Genomic DNA, 13,408 nt, shown 5'->3' with positions numbered 1-13,408 from the left:
AACCTACACCTAAGCAGTATTTTTCTCTAGATAAAAATGTATATATATTTTAAACTACGTGGTTAGCATGAATGACCAGCCTTTATAATAAAGAAATTGAAAGATACTCATGGAAAAATAGCAGAAGTAAATGAAAGGAGAGGCATAGAGAGTAGAACAGCGCAAATGCAAGAGTGGATGAGGGAATGTTTACAGCGCATGAATTAACTTTCGATGTTTTGGCAAGAGTTATGGTACATCTAACCCCTACAAGGAATGCCCAAAGAATGTAAACGAATCAAACCGACGACTGGAGTAGGGTTAGGTCTATCATGAATTTGCTATCAAATACGTTGCAATTAACAATTTTACTTTGAAGCCGCAAATGCGCGCGCGTAATAGAGACAAAAGTTGAGCTATGTAAATCAGCGTTAAAAAGCTCTTAGCTTATTTCTGGTAGGACTGGGTGCATTGAACTTGTTTTTGTCTTGGCAGGTGCACAAAACAGGTTATACTTTAGCCTGTAACAAATTCAATGGCTTAACAAACTATTGGGTTTTTAAATAAAATTATGAACAAACATTGTTGTAGGAAGGTATATGATCCAATTCGATTGACTCTTCTTATTGGAAATTTTAAAATCCGATTAGCTGACAGTAAGATTTCCTTGCTTGCATCTTGCCAGAGTGTGAATAGGGTATTTAGTATTAATGCTAGATTTTGTGGTATATTGTACATCATGATCAGTTATTGATGACACAAATATAAATGGTAAAATTGTTAACAAAGGCAAAAATAGCAAATTGTGCCTATTTTCTTTTAAATTATAATAAAATTGCAATGCTTTGATCGCTACTGCCGGGCAAAACGATAACAACGATATATCAATATATCGATTTTAAACGGATCTTCGATACCTATGATAATAATTATAATATATGACTAAATCTGCAATAAAAAAGCCCCAGTCGGGCTGATATCCAATAAAACATTTCACCACTGCACATAAGCATATAATGGTGGAAAGTACCTGGAACGTCCTTATCTTATCGGGCATGGTGGACACGAGACGACCGCTAATCAAAATATAGAGTAGTGCTAACTCATATTATTGATAAACAAAGTAAAGGACGGCAGTGAGTTAGTTACACGCGCATTTATTGGCGAAGAATAGAAGCCAATACTACGGATATGTCTGAATCCGGAATTAAAAAGCTTAGTCAGGAGAGGACTCGAGAATGGCTGGCGAGTCAGGCGGCTTCAGCCGATGATGAGGAGTTGGAATCAATAGCAGAGTCCTCGGTAGTGGACAGTTTGGACTACGATTATACTGAAGACGATGATATAGATCAAAATACCAGCGAAGAAATCAGCACCTTGACTCTAGGAACACAAATCAGTGAGTAGAACTTGCACTATGTAATTAATAATATTCATTAACCTTCCTTGAAGCTGCGAAGAAAGACTCGATCATTAGCGATACAATAAGGGACCTCATGAACTCGATTAACAGCATTCAGACTTTGGGCAACGTTAACATCAGCAACTCAACGAACGTGCACATCGGCAATGTTACCAATATTAATGGCAATATACAAATCATAGCCGATGGCCTTAGCCGAAGAGATCGCCGACATGTATCGCCCTCGAAAGATAGTGCTCCTAAACCTCAGACACATTTTGATGATGATTATCAGGACGAGTCGGAGGAGAGAGTACGGTCGGATGTATTTATTAAGCGCCAAAGTAAGAAGTTATTCAGCAAAGAATTCCTAAGATACTTACTATAAGATGCCAATATCTTTTACAGAATTTAAAATACCTAAGGAGCTGTGCTCCATTATTCCGAGACATTCCTGGCTGGCACAAAAGCCCATGGAAGATCCGATGCCTTTGCAGCTCCCCGTTAAATATGTTGTAATCCGTAAGTGAATTAGTGTACATTTTTGTAAAATTATTTCAGTAATCGTTTATGTTTTTTATATAGTACACACTGCTACAGAGAGCTCAGAAAAACGTGCGATCAACGTAAGACTTATCCGTGATATGCAAGTGAGTAACCACACAATTGGGACTTTGGGAACAATTTCAAAATATATTATAAATGTTTATTTAAATATTTTCAGTGCTTCCACATAGAGTCGCGAGGATGGAACGATATTGCCTACAACTTTTTGATTGGCTGTGATGGAAACATTTATGAGGGTCGTGGTTGGCAAACGGTGGGTGCCCATACACTAGGATACAACAAGATTTCGCTGGGTATCAGTTTTATTGGATGCTTCATGCGAGAGCTGCCAACGATGGACGCTTTAAATATGTGCCGCAATCTATTGGCCCGCGGTGTTGAGGATGGCCACATATCATCCGACTATAGACTCATTTGCCACTGCCAGTGCAATTCGACGGAAAGTCCTGGCCGGCAATTATATGAGGAGATACAGACATGGCCCCACTTTTACAATATAGAGGAAGAGGAGGAGGAACAATAACAAATACGCTTTTTATTACATGACTTAAGTGCACCCGAGTTTCGTTTTACTTGTTAAAAATTAAATCACATTTTTATAAATTCGTTGGGAAATTGATTCATGATGTATAGGATTTAAAGGTATGTATACATTTATTTTAAATTTTTTGTCATTTCTCGTTAAGCTAGTTATGGAGTAAAAGTTTTGTAAATAATCTTAATTTTCTTGCTGGTCTTTAGGTGATTTCAATATTTACAAACCATCCTCCAATGAATGGCCTTTTGCCTCTAAAAATTTTATCAAAACTGGCCGTCAAATTGGTTTCTGCTTAAGTCTAATGATTAGTTGTCGGTTATGATCCATATCCATCTCCCAGGAATCCAATTATTCAAAAATGGTGATGTTTGAAAATAATATTTTGGCATCTCACAGAAATGGCTGGTCGTAAATTTAAAGATAGATCATTTTAGTGGCTGATGGACTAGACCAAGTGGTCCAAGATTTCGTCTCTAGAAAGACTAAGAGGGATTTATTTTGATATTTATTTAATGAAATTTGAGATTTCAAGGCAAGATAAGTGCTACAAACCTCTAGTCAACTAGTTTTATAACTTGGCTTCTCCATTAATATATAGTAGGTGTCAGCTTACTTTAGTTTGCTATAAAGTAAAGATTTAAAGATTTAAGAAGTAATTAAATTAAGTAAGTTGTTAAATATCTCAAAGTTTTAAATAGATTCAAGCTAAATATGCAGATAACCCAGATTAGATGGATGATGAGAGATTTAAATTCCAGCGTAGAAATACAGAGAAAAAAGATTTATTCCTAACAAGTGAAGTATCTCCATGTAGGTGGTCCATAAATCCTCAGTGAAAGAGCACTCCAATCAGAAGAAAAAAACAAGCAGAGCAGTACCTGGTCTCCAGGGCCAATAGACTGGGAGTGGTTCACAGCCGGCAGAGCTTAATATAACTTATTTATATATAGTCTATCCATATTGCATTCGAATACACTGCGGATTTTGGGGCAATTATACCCCTAAGCTTATATAATAAATATAATAAATCAAAGGCCACCTACCTTAATTTCCCGCTTTACGTAGTCCATTTATGGTATAGTAGGCATCGTCGTATGTATCCAGCTTCACATGTCATCAAAAATCAAAAATATGGATTTCCGAAAAAAATCCATGATGCACTGCATCTTCCTGGTGACCAGGTACCACCAATTTGATGGAGGATGCCATTAGACCACTTGGAAGCACTGTACTAACACAAACACACACACTTGAAAATGAGTTAACTAATTTTTCGGATGGCCACAGAGAGTACCTCATTACTGTTGGGCTAGAATAAGTTGGGAATTATATGTACCCTAGATGCACAAAATTTGTAAATTTCACTTGTCATTGAACTTTACATTTTTCCCTACATTTGACATTGCACTTTACATTTTCACTACATTTGACATTTAACTTACATTTTACATAGCCGTTGATCTTTAAATTTATACTGGCTTAAAAAAACGTTAGAATTCAAATGAATTCTTTAATTTTCTTTACAAAAATCGAAAATGCTTTTTGTGTTAATCCCGATTTCAGCCCAAAAATTGTAGTGTTTTGTCCTTAACTAAGGCTATAATGGTCCAAATATAAAATGCCATACCTTGTTGAGCTTGTATTTTAATTCCTAGTAGATCTCCAAAATAAATGTGATAGATTGGTTTTAAACTTAAACGAGACAAGCGTTGTTTTACTATTTTGGCAGAGAACTAAATTCCTTTACAAAATATTGGAACTTTTCGTCTGACTTCCTACTGCAAAGTTTTTTCTGACCTTCGAATCGGAAAATGTAATTCAAAAACATAAGATTGTCACACATAGATAGCGTTTTACCTGCAATAAGTGAAATATATTATTACGTACATATGGGAGTTGTTTAGGCTCTACCTCGGAATCCTCACCATTCGCACCTGCCTTGTAGGTTGTGTCACTAACGTCCAAAGGTTTTTGGTCCCTATCATTCAAAAATGAAACAGCAATATACTTCGCATAGATATGAGCAAGCTAGCACAACAAATCATATTTTGTTGTTAACAATGTTTAGATTACAGCCAAGTAATCTTTAACAATTTTTGGAGATGAAAAATATTTCTACTTAACGCGAGTGGTAATCCTTATCATAATTGTGGAAATCCATATAGCATCAATTGCAATAGAGATCTCCACCGCATTCGTCATCTGCGGCATCAAGACGTTTATAATCCAATGTATCATTTTTAGAATTAGTCTTGTACATTTATGCTCCTCTTTGCCAGGATAGTTACTTTATTCTTATAGCTTAATTAGATCCTCTGATCACAAAAATACATATGTACTTCATTTATACAAACAATTAATAAATTGATTTACAGCTGCATTTAACGTCTCTGAAAGGATAAAAGAATGATCAACTTTAAGCAACCATAAATATAATTTATTTAAATATACAAATCAATAAAAAAAAAATTGTAATTAAAATCAATCAATCGAACTCTTTATGAATTTCATTTCAGCAAATATGCTCGGATCTATCAATTCAGTTACATTGCAGATGCGTTCTCGCTCCAATACCTCGTCCTCTTCGCCAAGTTCGGTGCAGGTACCCCATTCCCTGGTTGCATTATCAAACTGTATAAGAATTGGGCCAAACTTTGGGCATACATTTATGAGCATAGATAAAACCCGTTTCCGGATATCTGCAGTGTCATCTCTATGCACTGGCCAGTTGCATTTGTAGGTGAAATCTCTTAGATCACTTAGCACCAACTCCAAATCAGATCGAAATGTGTGTGAGAAGTGGGGAAAAAGACTACAAAGCAAAGGACCCCGTACATTGCAAAACCTATCGTCGACTTTAACTAATGCGTCCAGATAGGTTGCGCCTATTAAGTGTCCTTCGATGCGGCACTTGATTATTTGCTCAACGGTTAGCGATTTAAAAAAACTGAAACGCTCAAGCTCGCAGTAGATAATTCTGCGCTGTAGAGGGGAAACGCTAAGGGAATCCGGAGGCTTAGCAAAAATAGTATCACCTTCTTTTTCAATTACCTTTCGAGTGTTGACATTCGTGGAATCCAGCAGTCCCTTCAGTTCAGTGCAATCTAAAAGTTCGTTGCCGACGGCGAAGTCCTGCGAAGGAGTGATGTGGGTCTCAGCTGGTTCAGGCGTTGGCATGTTTGTAGGCTTCACAGGTTGTATCGCCATGGTATTTGGAGAATCTGTGTTGTTCTCCTGCCCTGATTCAAGACGCACCATCACGCCCATTGGTAACGATTGGAACTCGTGCCTAAGCTGCGGCACCTTGTCGTTCATCAGTTTATATCGCTTACATTTTAATCCTGGGCTGGGTGCCCGCCGTTTTGTCGGATTAACAGGAATATTGAACGCTGGCGTCGGTGCATTAATCACCAATTCCTTAGCGGCTGAGGCTTCCAGCTCTATAACGTTTCCGACAGGGCCATCATCTTCCGACAGGTTGGTATTACTTAGCAACAACTCGACCATTTCCTCCGAATCTTGATTTTTTGAATTCGGGATATCAAAGCAAGACAAGGTCGATCCCTCGTTTTGGCTAGCATCCAAATCTATTATTTGGTCCTCGGGCGTAATATCTTCCCATTGGCAATCATCGCTCTCGCAAATTACACGTAGATTGGTAGGTAATGCAATGGATTCCCGCTTGACCGAGACCAATTCCGTCGACTTTACCACTGGAAGCAAATCCCCAGGATCCTCGGAAATCAGTGGATCCCAAGCCATTTGTGGTACTTGGGAAGCTTGGGCCACACCCATCACATCCACAAAATTCGTTTTCTCGAGCTGAGAGGACTCTGGAAGATCAGAAATTATTAGACTTAACTTCAGTACAAATTGGGATAAAGAACTTACCAGAACCAGAATCTGCACTTGAGGAGATTAAGACAGTCTCGGTTAGGACATTACCAACTTCGCCACTTATATCACTTATTGGCTCTGAAAATTAAACCATTATTATTATTATATTTGTAAAGCAAATACCAATTATAATTAAAAAGGCTGACTTAATGTAATTTCATCGAGAATAGGCATCACTTCTTCAAGTTCAGCATTCAGTGTCTCATCCGTTATCTGAGGTGCCAAGGGTATCCACTGATTGTGTGTCCAGCAGGATGCATAAAGTTTTTCCCTCTCTTGACACAGATGCACCACATCTTCAATTTTCTTGCCAGTCCGATTGGTGTAGTGTTGTTCAACGATTTTATCGAAATCCGAGTAGCAACTTAACTCCCAAGCATCCACTATTTTTGGAGATAGCTGGGCCAGTTCTAGCTTGTTCAGATATACTCCTTCTTTTTTATGGAATAGCCTCTTCAAATATGGCAATTGGATACAAAGGTTTACTGGCCAGTTTCCATAAGTCACAACGTGCTGAAAGCAAAGCTGCAAATCTTCATCGCTTAAATACAAGTCCCCTCCGTCGTGGATGTTCGTGTATTTGGCGAATTCATCAAGAGTTAGTTGGTTGAGTATACGCCAAAGGGATCCCATTAGGCCTTGACTTGTGTAGAGTAAGTATTTAAGTTTATGATGCTATTACCGGTAAAAAAACGATATTATTACCGTATTGTTTCTTTAAATGTTGTGCCTTACCGGTTCAGTTTCGGCGAAAAATATTGCCTTTGCTTTTTCAAGAAGGATTTGGGTGTCTGAACTTTGTGTTGAACTTGTTGCTCCTTCAGAGCTTTCTGATGGACTCTTCGGACGCGGAGAACTTCTTGGATTATTGGATGAATCAGCCTCGACATTTTTAGTACTCGCCTGCACTGCATTTTTAATGGTTATATTTGAAATAATTGAGCTGTTTTCTTTAACTTCTGATAGCCTTGAACTATTCTCATTAGAAACAGTTTCCAGCACTTTGTCTTCTTGTGTGGTAACTGGTATTGCAGGATCACTGCTGACTTTTTCAACACTTGAAGTTGATACCGGCTCATTTTCTTTTAAATTCTTTTCTTGAGCTGAACAATAAATTTTATATTTTTGTTTAAGATAATCTTGTTTTTTCGGGCAAGTGCTACCAGCAAATAAATATTGATAAAAATTATGGGGTTCGTACTTACCCACATCTATCTTTCTTTTGCTGCACCAATAAAAATTCAACTGTTAGCCTTAATGAAATTGCTTCAATGGAATATGTTTTACTTACCGAGCTAGTTCTGCTATCCTCTCGGCATTACATATGTCCGAAATGCTAGCCGACTTTGCAACTGTTTGTTTATTTTGTAATTCACTTCGCTCAATTGGGCCTTGGCTCTCCAGGTCCGGCACAGTGGCAGCTTTAGAGGAGGCAGCATTAGGCATCGCCTGAGGCTCTGTATGCGACTGGTTTTGAAAAGCCCCAGGCTCCGTGGTCACTTTCGCTTGGTGCTCAGTTATTTGCTCACTGGAGTAACATTTTATATAGAAATCTAGAAAAAAAAGAGACAATTTTATTTACCTTTCCTTGGCGACATCTTCGGTGTTCTTCTCAATACTCCTGGGAATGGCCAACTCCTGCTGACCTACCTCACATAGTTCATTTGAGGTACAAACTTGGCAATCTGTTTCCTTTCGACATTCTTTTTCATTATTTGGTGGAAAACTAAGCAAAATTTGTAGCTTCTTGCTAGGACATGGCTTAAATCGGCACTCGAATTTTTCCCGCATCTCTGGTCCAGAATAGAAGCCTTCGTAATAGTCGTAAAAAACCATCTCCTTGGATTTTCCTTTATACTCATCGCACAGCAGCATTTTATTTACAATTTCGTCCATATTGCTCACACGACGTTTGAACATTTCAAAAGTTATTGGATTAAGTCCACTCTTCTCTCTTGGTTTTTTGTTAGTACAAATCTCCGTTTTCCCAGTCACTTTATTTTCGCATTCAGGTATTAATTCGCTGAAATTAATAAAACTTGTAGTAATATCTATAAAGTAAATACACGTTTTAATATACCTTTCCTTTGCATTATCTACGGTTTTATTGTCCATATAAGTGGTGTCGGTAACCGTAACCGTAACACGACTTTTGAATATTTCAAAAGATATTGGATTTGATGGAGACTCTTTTGCGGGCTTTTCAAGAGTGGAAGCGACCTGATCTTTGGTTTTATTTGGACTTTTGCCTTCAACTTGAGGTGCAGTGGTGCGGGATACGGTTTGCATGGCTTTCTCATCCAACGGTTTAGCGGGTTCTAGTATCTTGGCTAGCATTTTTGGATCAGGGCAGTTAAATTTATATGCATACCTTTGGCGAACATCGTGGCGTGCATAGAATTTATAGTAATACTGAAGGAAAACTTTCTTGCATTGCGGATTCGAGGGATCAGCAATCAAGTCTGCTAGTTCAGCTTCATTTTGAGTAAGTTCTTTCATAAGAATGGGGCGGATTATATCTTTGTAATTTATATAACTACGAAAAGTTTTAAAAGAAACCGGAAATATAAAGCGTCCTCTTCTACGAATATAAGACAATTAAATTTTTACAAATAATAAAATTTCAATTTATATTCTTACTTTCCAATATTAATTTGTACATCGGTTTCAAAGGGAAGACTCCTAAAATTGTTTTATTTTCAATGTTTGAATATAATAATAACATAAATTTGTAATACTTACTCTATGGTTTTCATTTTATTTTCTTTTCCACTTTCTGACTGGTGTTCAGATCTCTCCGGAGTCTTTGACCTACGCAATCTGAGTGCTGGCTGAGGAGTACTCAACTGCGGCAGGATTTGTCCGATCTCGTAGGCAACCTGTATGCTGGGAATAGTTGGTACTTGGATGGACTCTTCGGTTGTCAAAGATTTTACGAGATTTACACTTTTATCTTCAGCACCAGTCTTTTCGGGAGTCTTAGACCTACGCAGTCTGCGTCCTGGGGAAAAAATAGGCAACTGCGGTAGCATTTGCCCGATCTCGTCGGCCATCGGTATGCTGGGAATGGTTGGTACTTGGAGAGACTCTTCGGTTGACAAAGATTTTAAGTGATTATCCTTTACACTTTTATCTTCAGTAGCAGTCTTTTTTGGAGTTTTGGGCTTACGCAGTTTGAGTCCTGGGGAAGAAATAGGCAACTGGGGCATGATTTGCCCGATCTCGTCGGCAATCTCTATGCTGGGTATAGCTGGTACTTTAACAGACTCTTCGGATGTCTTAGATTTTAGTTGATTATCACCCGCACTTTTATCTTCGCCAGTTGACTTTTCGGGAGTCTTGGACCTACGCAATTTGAGTGCTGGCGAAGGATTAGCCAACTGCCGCAGGTTTTTCCTCAGTTCATCTGCCACCTCTTCATTTAGGATGGCCAATAGGCGGGTCTTCATGGCATTTGTATTCGATCGCAGTTTATAGGCGTACATTTCGCGGATCTCCGGTGTAATGTAAAATGCCAGGTAGTAGTCGAGGGCACACTCCCGAAAGTCTTTGCTTAAATAATTATTATCAAGCTGCTTCATCTCCTCCACAATGTCTGATAGATTCAAGATATTTTTCTGGAACACTTTAAAACTGACGATAGAGCTTTGGAATATTTAAAGAAACTGTTAAAAGGAATACATGAGCGTAAGAAACTTAACATGCGTACTTGTCTTCCAGGGACTTCTTTGCTGCATACTCCGCGACAGTATTATATGCCTTTTCATCCTGCGGTTGGCCAAGTTTAACTAACGTACTTAAAGGGATCCCTGGCAAATCTTTAAAGAAGTGCGCCCTGGATTCTGTTTCTGGAAACATGTAAAAGAGGTTGTAGAACTTTCGAAGCGTGAGCAGTCGATAATTGTCGTCAACCAGAAGTTCCATGCACTTTTCCCTGCTTTTGGCGATCTGGTCAAAAAGCACAGCCTTGTTAAGATACTTTTCAAATATTTTAAATGATACAGGGAAAACAAAGGTACCACTTCTGCAAAGAGCGAAAAATGTAATAAGCGTTCAATATGAAAGGGATGACACTCACTTGTCTACTTTAACTATAACATCGTGAGATTCTGGGTGCAAGACTTGAGATGAATCTCCTTTAATTTGATCATCTTGAACCTCAACGTTAGATATTGCTAGCATGATTTCAAGTACTTTTGACTTCCTTTCTGCAACAGCAGCATCGGGATATCGGTTGTAAGACTTGCGTGCGGTGCGTCTAGATTTTCCTTGGCTTCGACATCTAAAACACTGTCATGTTATAAGTCTTCTCACTCGGTGGCTTGTTATTAGTATTCAATGTTTAACAATGTGCTAATATTAAACAGGACTCCATCCTGCCGCCAAAATAAATAATAATAAGAAATGGTGTGCCCGCGCAACAACTACTTTAAAATCTTATCGATAGTCGTATAATTATTATTGCATCTCTCGATAGTAGAACACATTTTTACATGTTATCGAATGCAAGCATGGATTTTGCCCTAGTGGAGTCAGGGTTTTACATAAACCGATACTAAACGATAGGGTAAAGGTCTATCGGCCAGGTATCGTCATTGCAATTGTTTTGAGGTGTTAAGACGTCAATTGATAATTACCAAATTTAACCATAACACAATTTGTTTATCAACTCGACTTCTCTAATAATAATCTTGTATTTGATAAGTTAGTATTTAGCCAGCCAAGTAAAGGCAAACAAGTGAAAAAAAAAACAATATGAAATGAGGACAAACAAGTCAGGTTTTACAAACAATACAACTACAATGTTATTTCAAGATTTTGTATTTTATGTTGTGCACCAGTTTTATTAAGACATTCTGTTGCATTTAAATGCAAGCTCTGGGCTTCAGTACTCGTATGTATACGATTCATGATGAGTAACGAAAATGATAATAAATGACCATAAAATACCTTGACAATAAAATATATCATGTGACTTCTACACAAATATTACATGGAGTGCATAAAAAGTTTAATTTTACTTGTTTTCACGTACATATGTAACAGGTAGGAGGAAGCTTTCCCGACCCTAACAAGTACACATATGTATGTGTATATATAAGTACACATAAGTGCCTATTTAGGTATAGCCCTGATTGAATTAATGCGACAATATTAACAATTTTCCGCTAGGTTTTCTCAGGGATTTGTTCAATGGAACATGGTCAATACATTAACCTTCGCTGAAAGGTCTAATGAGATGAGTAAGGGCGTAACTTTACATGGTTGTAATAGGTATCATACTAATAAATACAACCCCCTCGTATTCTGGATAGAAAAATGCTAAATGCTATGTAACTCGTAGGCTCCCCCTTGAAACTACGCTTTAAAAATGTAATTAAATTAAGTTACACTTATACTTAGTAAAAATAAGACGTGGTATCTTACACCTTACTTTAGACAAACTTGGTTTATCCCATAAATTTGTTGAGATAATGGAGATAACATAGGTATTTTTTTATCTGCTTAACATATCTGTTTTCTTCTTGTCAAAATTAATTTCCTCTTAAATGTTTTATTGTTACTTTTTGTTCTTCTCTTTGCGTTTAAGTCCATAGCCTAATATTCTCCATTAATCTATTTTTAGTTTAAAAGATTGACCAGCTATCAGCATCCTGGGCAAACCATGGAAGAGCCAAAACTGGCAAACTCACAGGAGCTGCCCACTACATCATCCGGGGCATCATCCTCAAGCACATTGCCCGAAAACGTGAGCTACGACAAGATCGCCTGGACTCGGGATATTACAGAACCTTTGGCGGAAGAGTCCTCTACAAGTCAATTGCGACCGCTTGGAACATCAATTCCATGTGATCCGCTGGCAGAAACTAATACATCCACTACATCGTATTCTTTTACGGGCGATTACCTTTCTGGTGGCAAGATTTCCGATTTAAAGTCCGGATATACGTCAGCTGGCACTGAAAGTGCCACGAAATCGACCGAAAAGGAAAAAGAAAAAGAGAAGGAGAATGATGAATCGCTATACGAGTGCAATATATGCCTGGACACAGCCAAGGATGCTGTGGTCAGCATGTGCGGACATCTGTTTTGCTGGCCATGTTTACATCAGTGGCTCTTGACACGACCCAATCGCAAACTCTGTCCCGTTTGCAAGGCTGCTGTCGATAAGGATAAAGTTATACCGCTCTACGGAAGGAATAGTACACACCAGGAAGATCCTCGGTAAATTTTCTCTTTGCCTAACATCATAATTGTATATTCAACATTTATTTTTTACTTTTCAGAAATAAAGTTCCACCACGACCCGCTGGTCATCGTACAGAGCCAGAACCTGCTCCTGGATTTCCTGGATTCGGATTCGGGGACGGTTTTAACATGTCGTTTGGTATTGGGGCTTTTCCTTTTGGTTTTATAACATTATTAAATTTTGGCGAACAGCGTCCTGCTGGTAAGTTCTTCTCTTCCTCAACAAAATTACATGACTAATTTGAAACCATTTAATATTTAGCTGCTAATCGCGGTACAACGCAATATGAGATCGAGACAACCCTTTCTAAGCTGTTTTTGTATCTGTTCCTTTTGTACATGGGTTGGCTGTTTTTTACATAACAATCTCCAATTGCATAAAAACATCACACTGATATAAAGAACTTATATTCAATTGTGCATGGAAAGCGTCCGAAGTAATCATATTGCAGTATCCTCCAGTTAAAACAACAAGATTTCTAAACATGTTGGGTAAATGTCGTTGGTGTAATTAATTAATATAAATGTAATACTTTTTGGTTAAAATTCTGCTCTGAGAATATCTAATGAAGAAATCGATTTGAAATGTGAAATCCAAAATTGTTTTAAAAAAGTTCAGGATGCCCTACGACGACTCTCAACATTAAAAACTGAAAGCTTAGTCATTTCTTCTGTTAGTTCTCGGATCGCATTGATTTAATTAAAAAGTAGTTGTCAAAAATTGTAAAAAAAATATATATAATAAACTCGATTAAAAAGTGAATGCCCTTTTGTTT

At 37.8% G+C, this 13,408-nt stretch overlaps 3 protein-coding genes across 14 annotated transcripts; 2 read left to right on the top strand and 1 right to left on the bottom strand.

The window, feature by feature from the left end:
- The first annotated feature begins 776 nt into the window (after window positions 1–776).
- On the top strand, window positions 777–2,885 carry LOC108115218 (peptidoglycan-recognition protein LE). The gene is made up of 5 exons (XM_017226572.1): window positions 777–1,378; window positions 1,432–1,725; window positions 1,790–1,903; window positions 1,967–2,031; window positions 2,106–2,885. The coding sequence occupies exons 1-5, from the start codon at window positions 1,171–1,173 to the stop codon at window positions 2,469–2,471; spliced, it is 1,047 nt and encodes a 348-aa protein (XP_017082061.1). The 5' UTR covers window positions 777–1,170; the 3' UTR covers window positions 2,472–2,885.
- A 681-nt stretch (window positions 2,886–3,566) lies between these two features.
- On the bottom strand, window positions 3,567–10,792 carry LOC108115217 (protein telomere ends associated). 8 transcript variants are annotated; one of them, XR_001772788.2, is made up of 13 exons: window positions 10,462–10,792; window positions 10,093–10,407; window positions 9,126–10,028; window positions 9,024–9,065; window positions 8,464–8,964; window positions 7,966–8,406; window positions 7,675–7,911; window positions 7,119–7,608; window positions 6,530–7,058; window positions 6,378–6,461; window positions 5,538–6,319; window positions 4,398–4,876; window positions 3,567–4,343 (listed from the first exon to the last, which is right to left on the bottom strand). XR_001772788.2 is itself a non-coding variant. In XM_017226568.1 (13 exons), the coding sequence occupies exons 1-13, from the start codon at window positions 10,563–10,565 to the stop codon at window positions 5,443–5,445; spliced, it is 4,368 nt and encodes a 1,455-aa protein (XP_017082057.1). In that variant the 5' UTR covers window positions 10,566–10,792; the 3' UTR covers window positions 5,392–5,442. The 8 variants fall into 8 exon arrangements, 5 of the variants coding, with proteins under 5 accessions (XP_017082060.1, XP_017082057.1, XP_017082059.1 ...); XR_001772790.2 differs by having other exon boundaries at window positions 3,567–4,283; XR_001772789.2 differs by having other exon boundaries at window positions 4,412–4,876.
- Window positions 10,793–10,940: 148 nt separating this feature from the next.
- Window positions 10,941–13,395, top strand: LOC108115215 (E3 ubiquitin-protein ligase RNF185-like). 5 transcript variants are annotated; one of them, XM_017226562.1, is made up of 4 exons: window positions 10,941–10,994; window positions 12,010–12,608; window positions 12,671–12,834; window positions 12,895–13,395. In XM_017226562.1, the coding sequence occupies exons 2-4, from the start codon at window positions 12,049–12,051 to the stop codon at window positions 12,993–12,995; spliced, it is 825 nt and encodes a 274-aa protein (XP_017082051.1). In that variant the 5' UTR covers window positions 10,941–10,994; window positions 12,010–12,048; the 3' UTR covers window positions 12,996–13,395. The 5 variants fall into 5 exon arrangements, with proteins under 5 accessions (XP_017082051.1, XP_017082050.1, XP_017082052.1 ...); XM_017226561.1 differs by having other exon boundaries at window positions 10,978–11,087; XM_017226563.1 differs by lacking the exon at window positions 10,941–10,994 and adding an exon at window positions 11,169–11,277.
- The last annotated feature ends 13 nt before the right edge of the window (window positions 13,396–13,408 follow it).

The sequence above is a fragment of the Drosophila eugracilis genome, unplaced genomic scaffold (assembly GCF_018153835.1).
Source record: "Drosophila eugracilis isolate 14026-0451.02 unplaced genomic scaffold, ASM1815383v1 contig_498, whole genome shotgun sequence".
Classification (NCBI taxonomy): domain Eukaryota; kingdom Metazoa; phylum Arthropoda; class Insecta; order Diptera; family Drosophilidae; genus Drosophila; species Drosophila eugracilis.
Note: the sequence above shows the minus strand (reverse complement) of the source record. Positions and strands in the feature narration are given on the sequence as shown.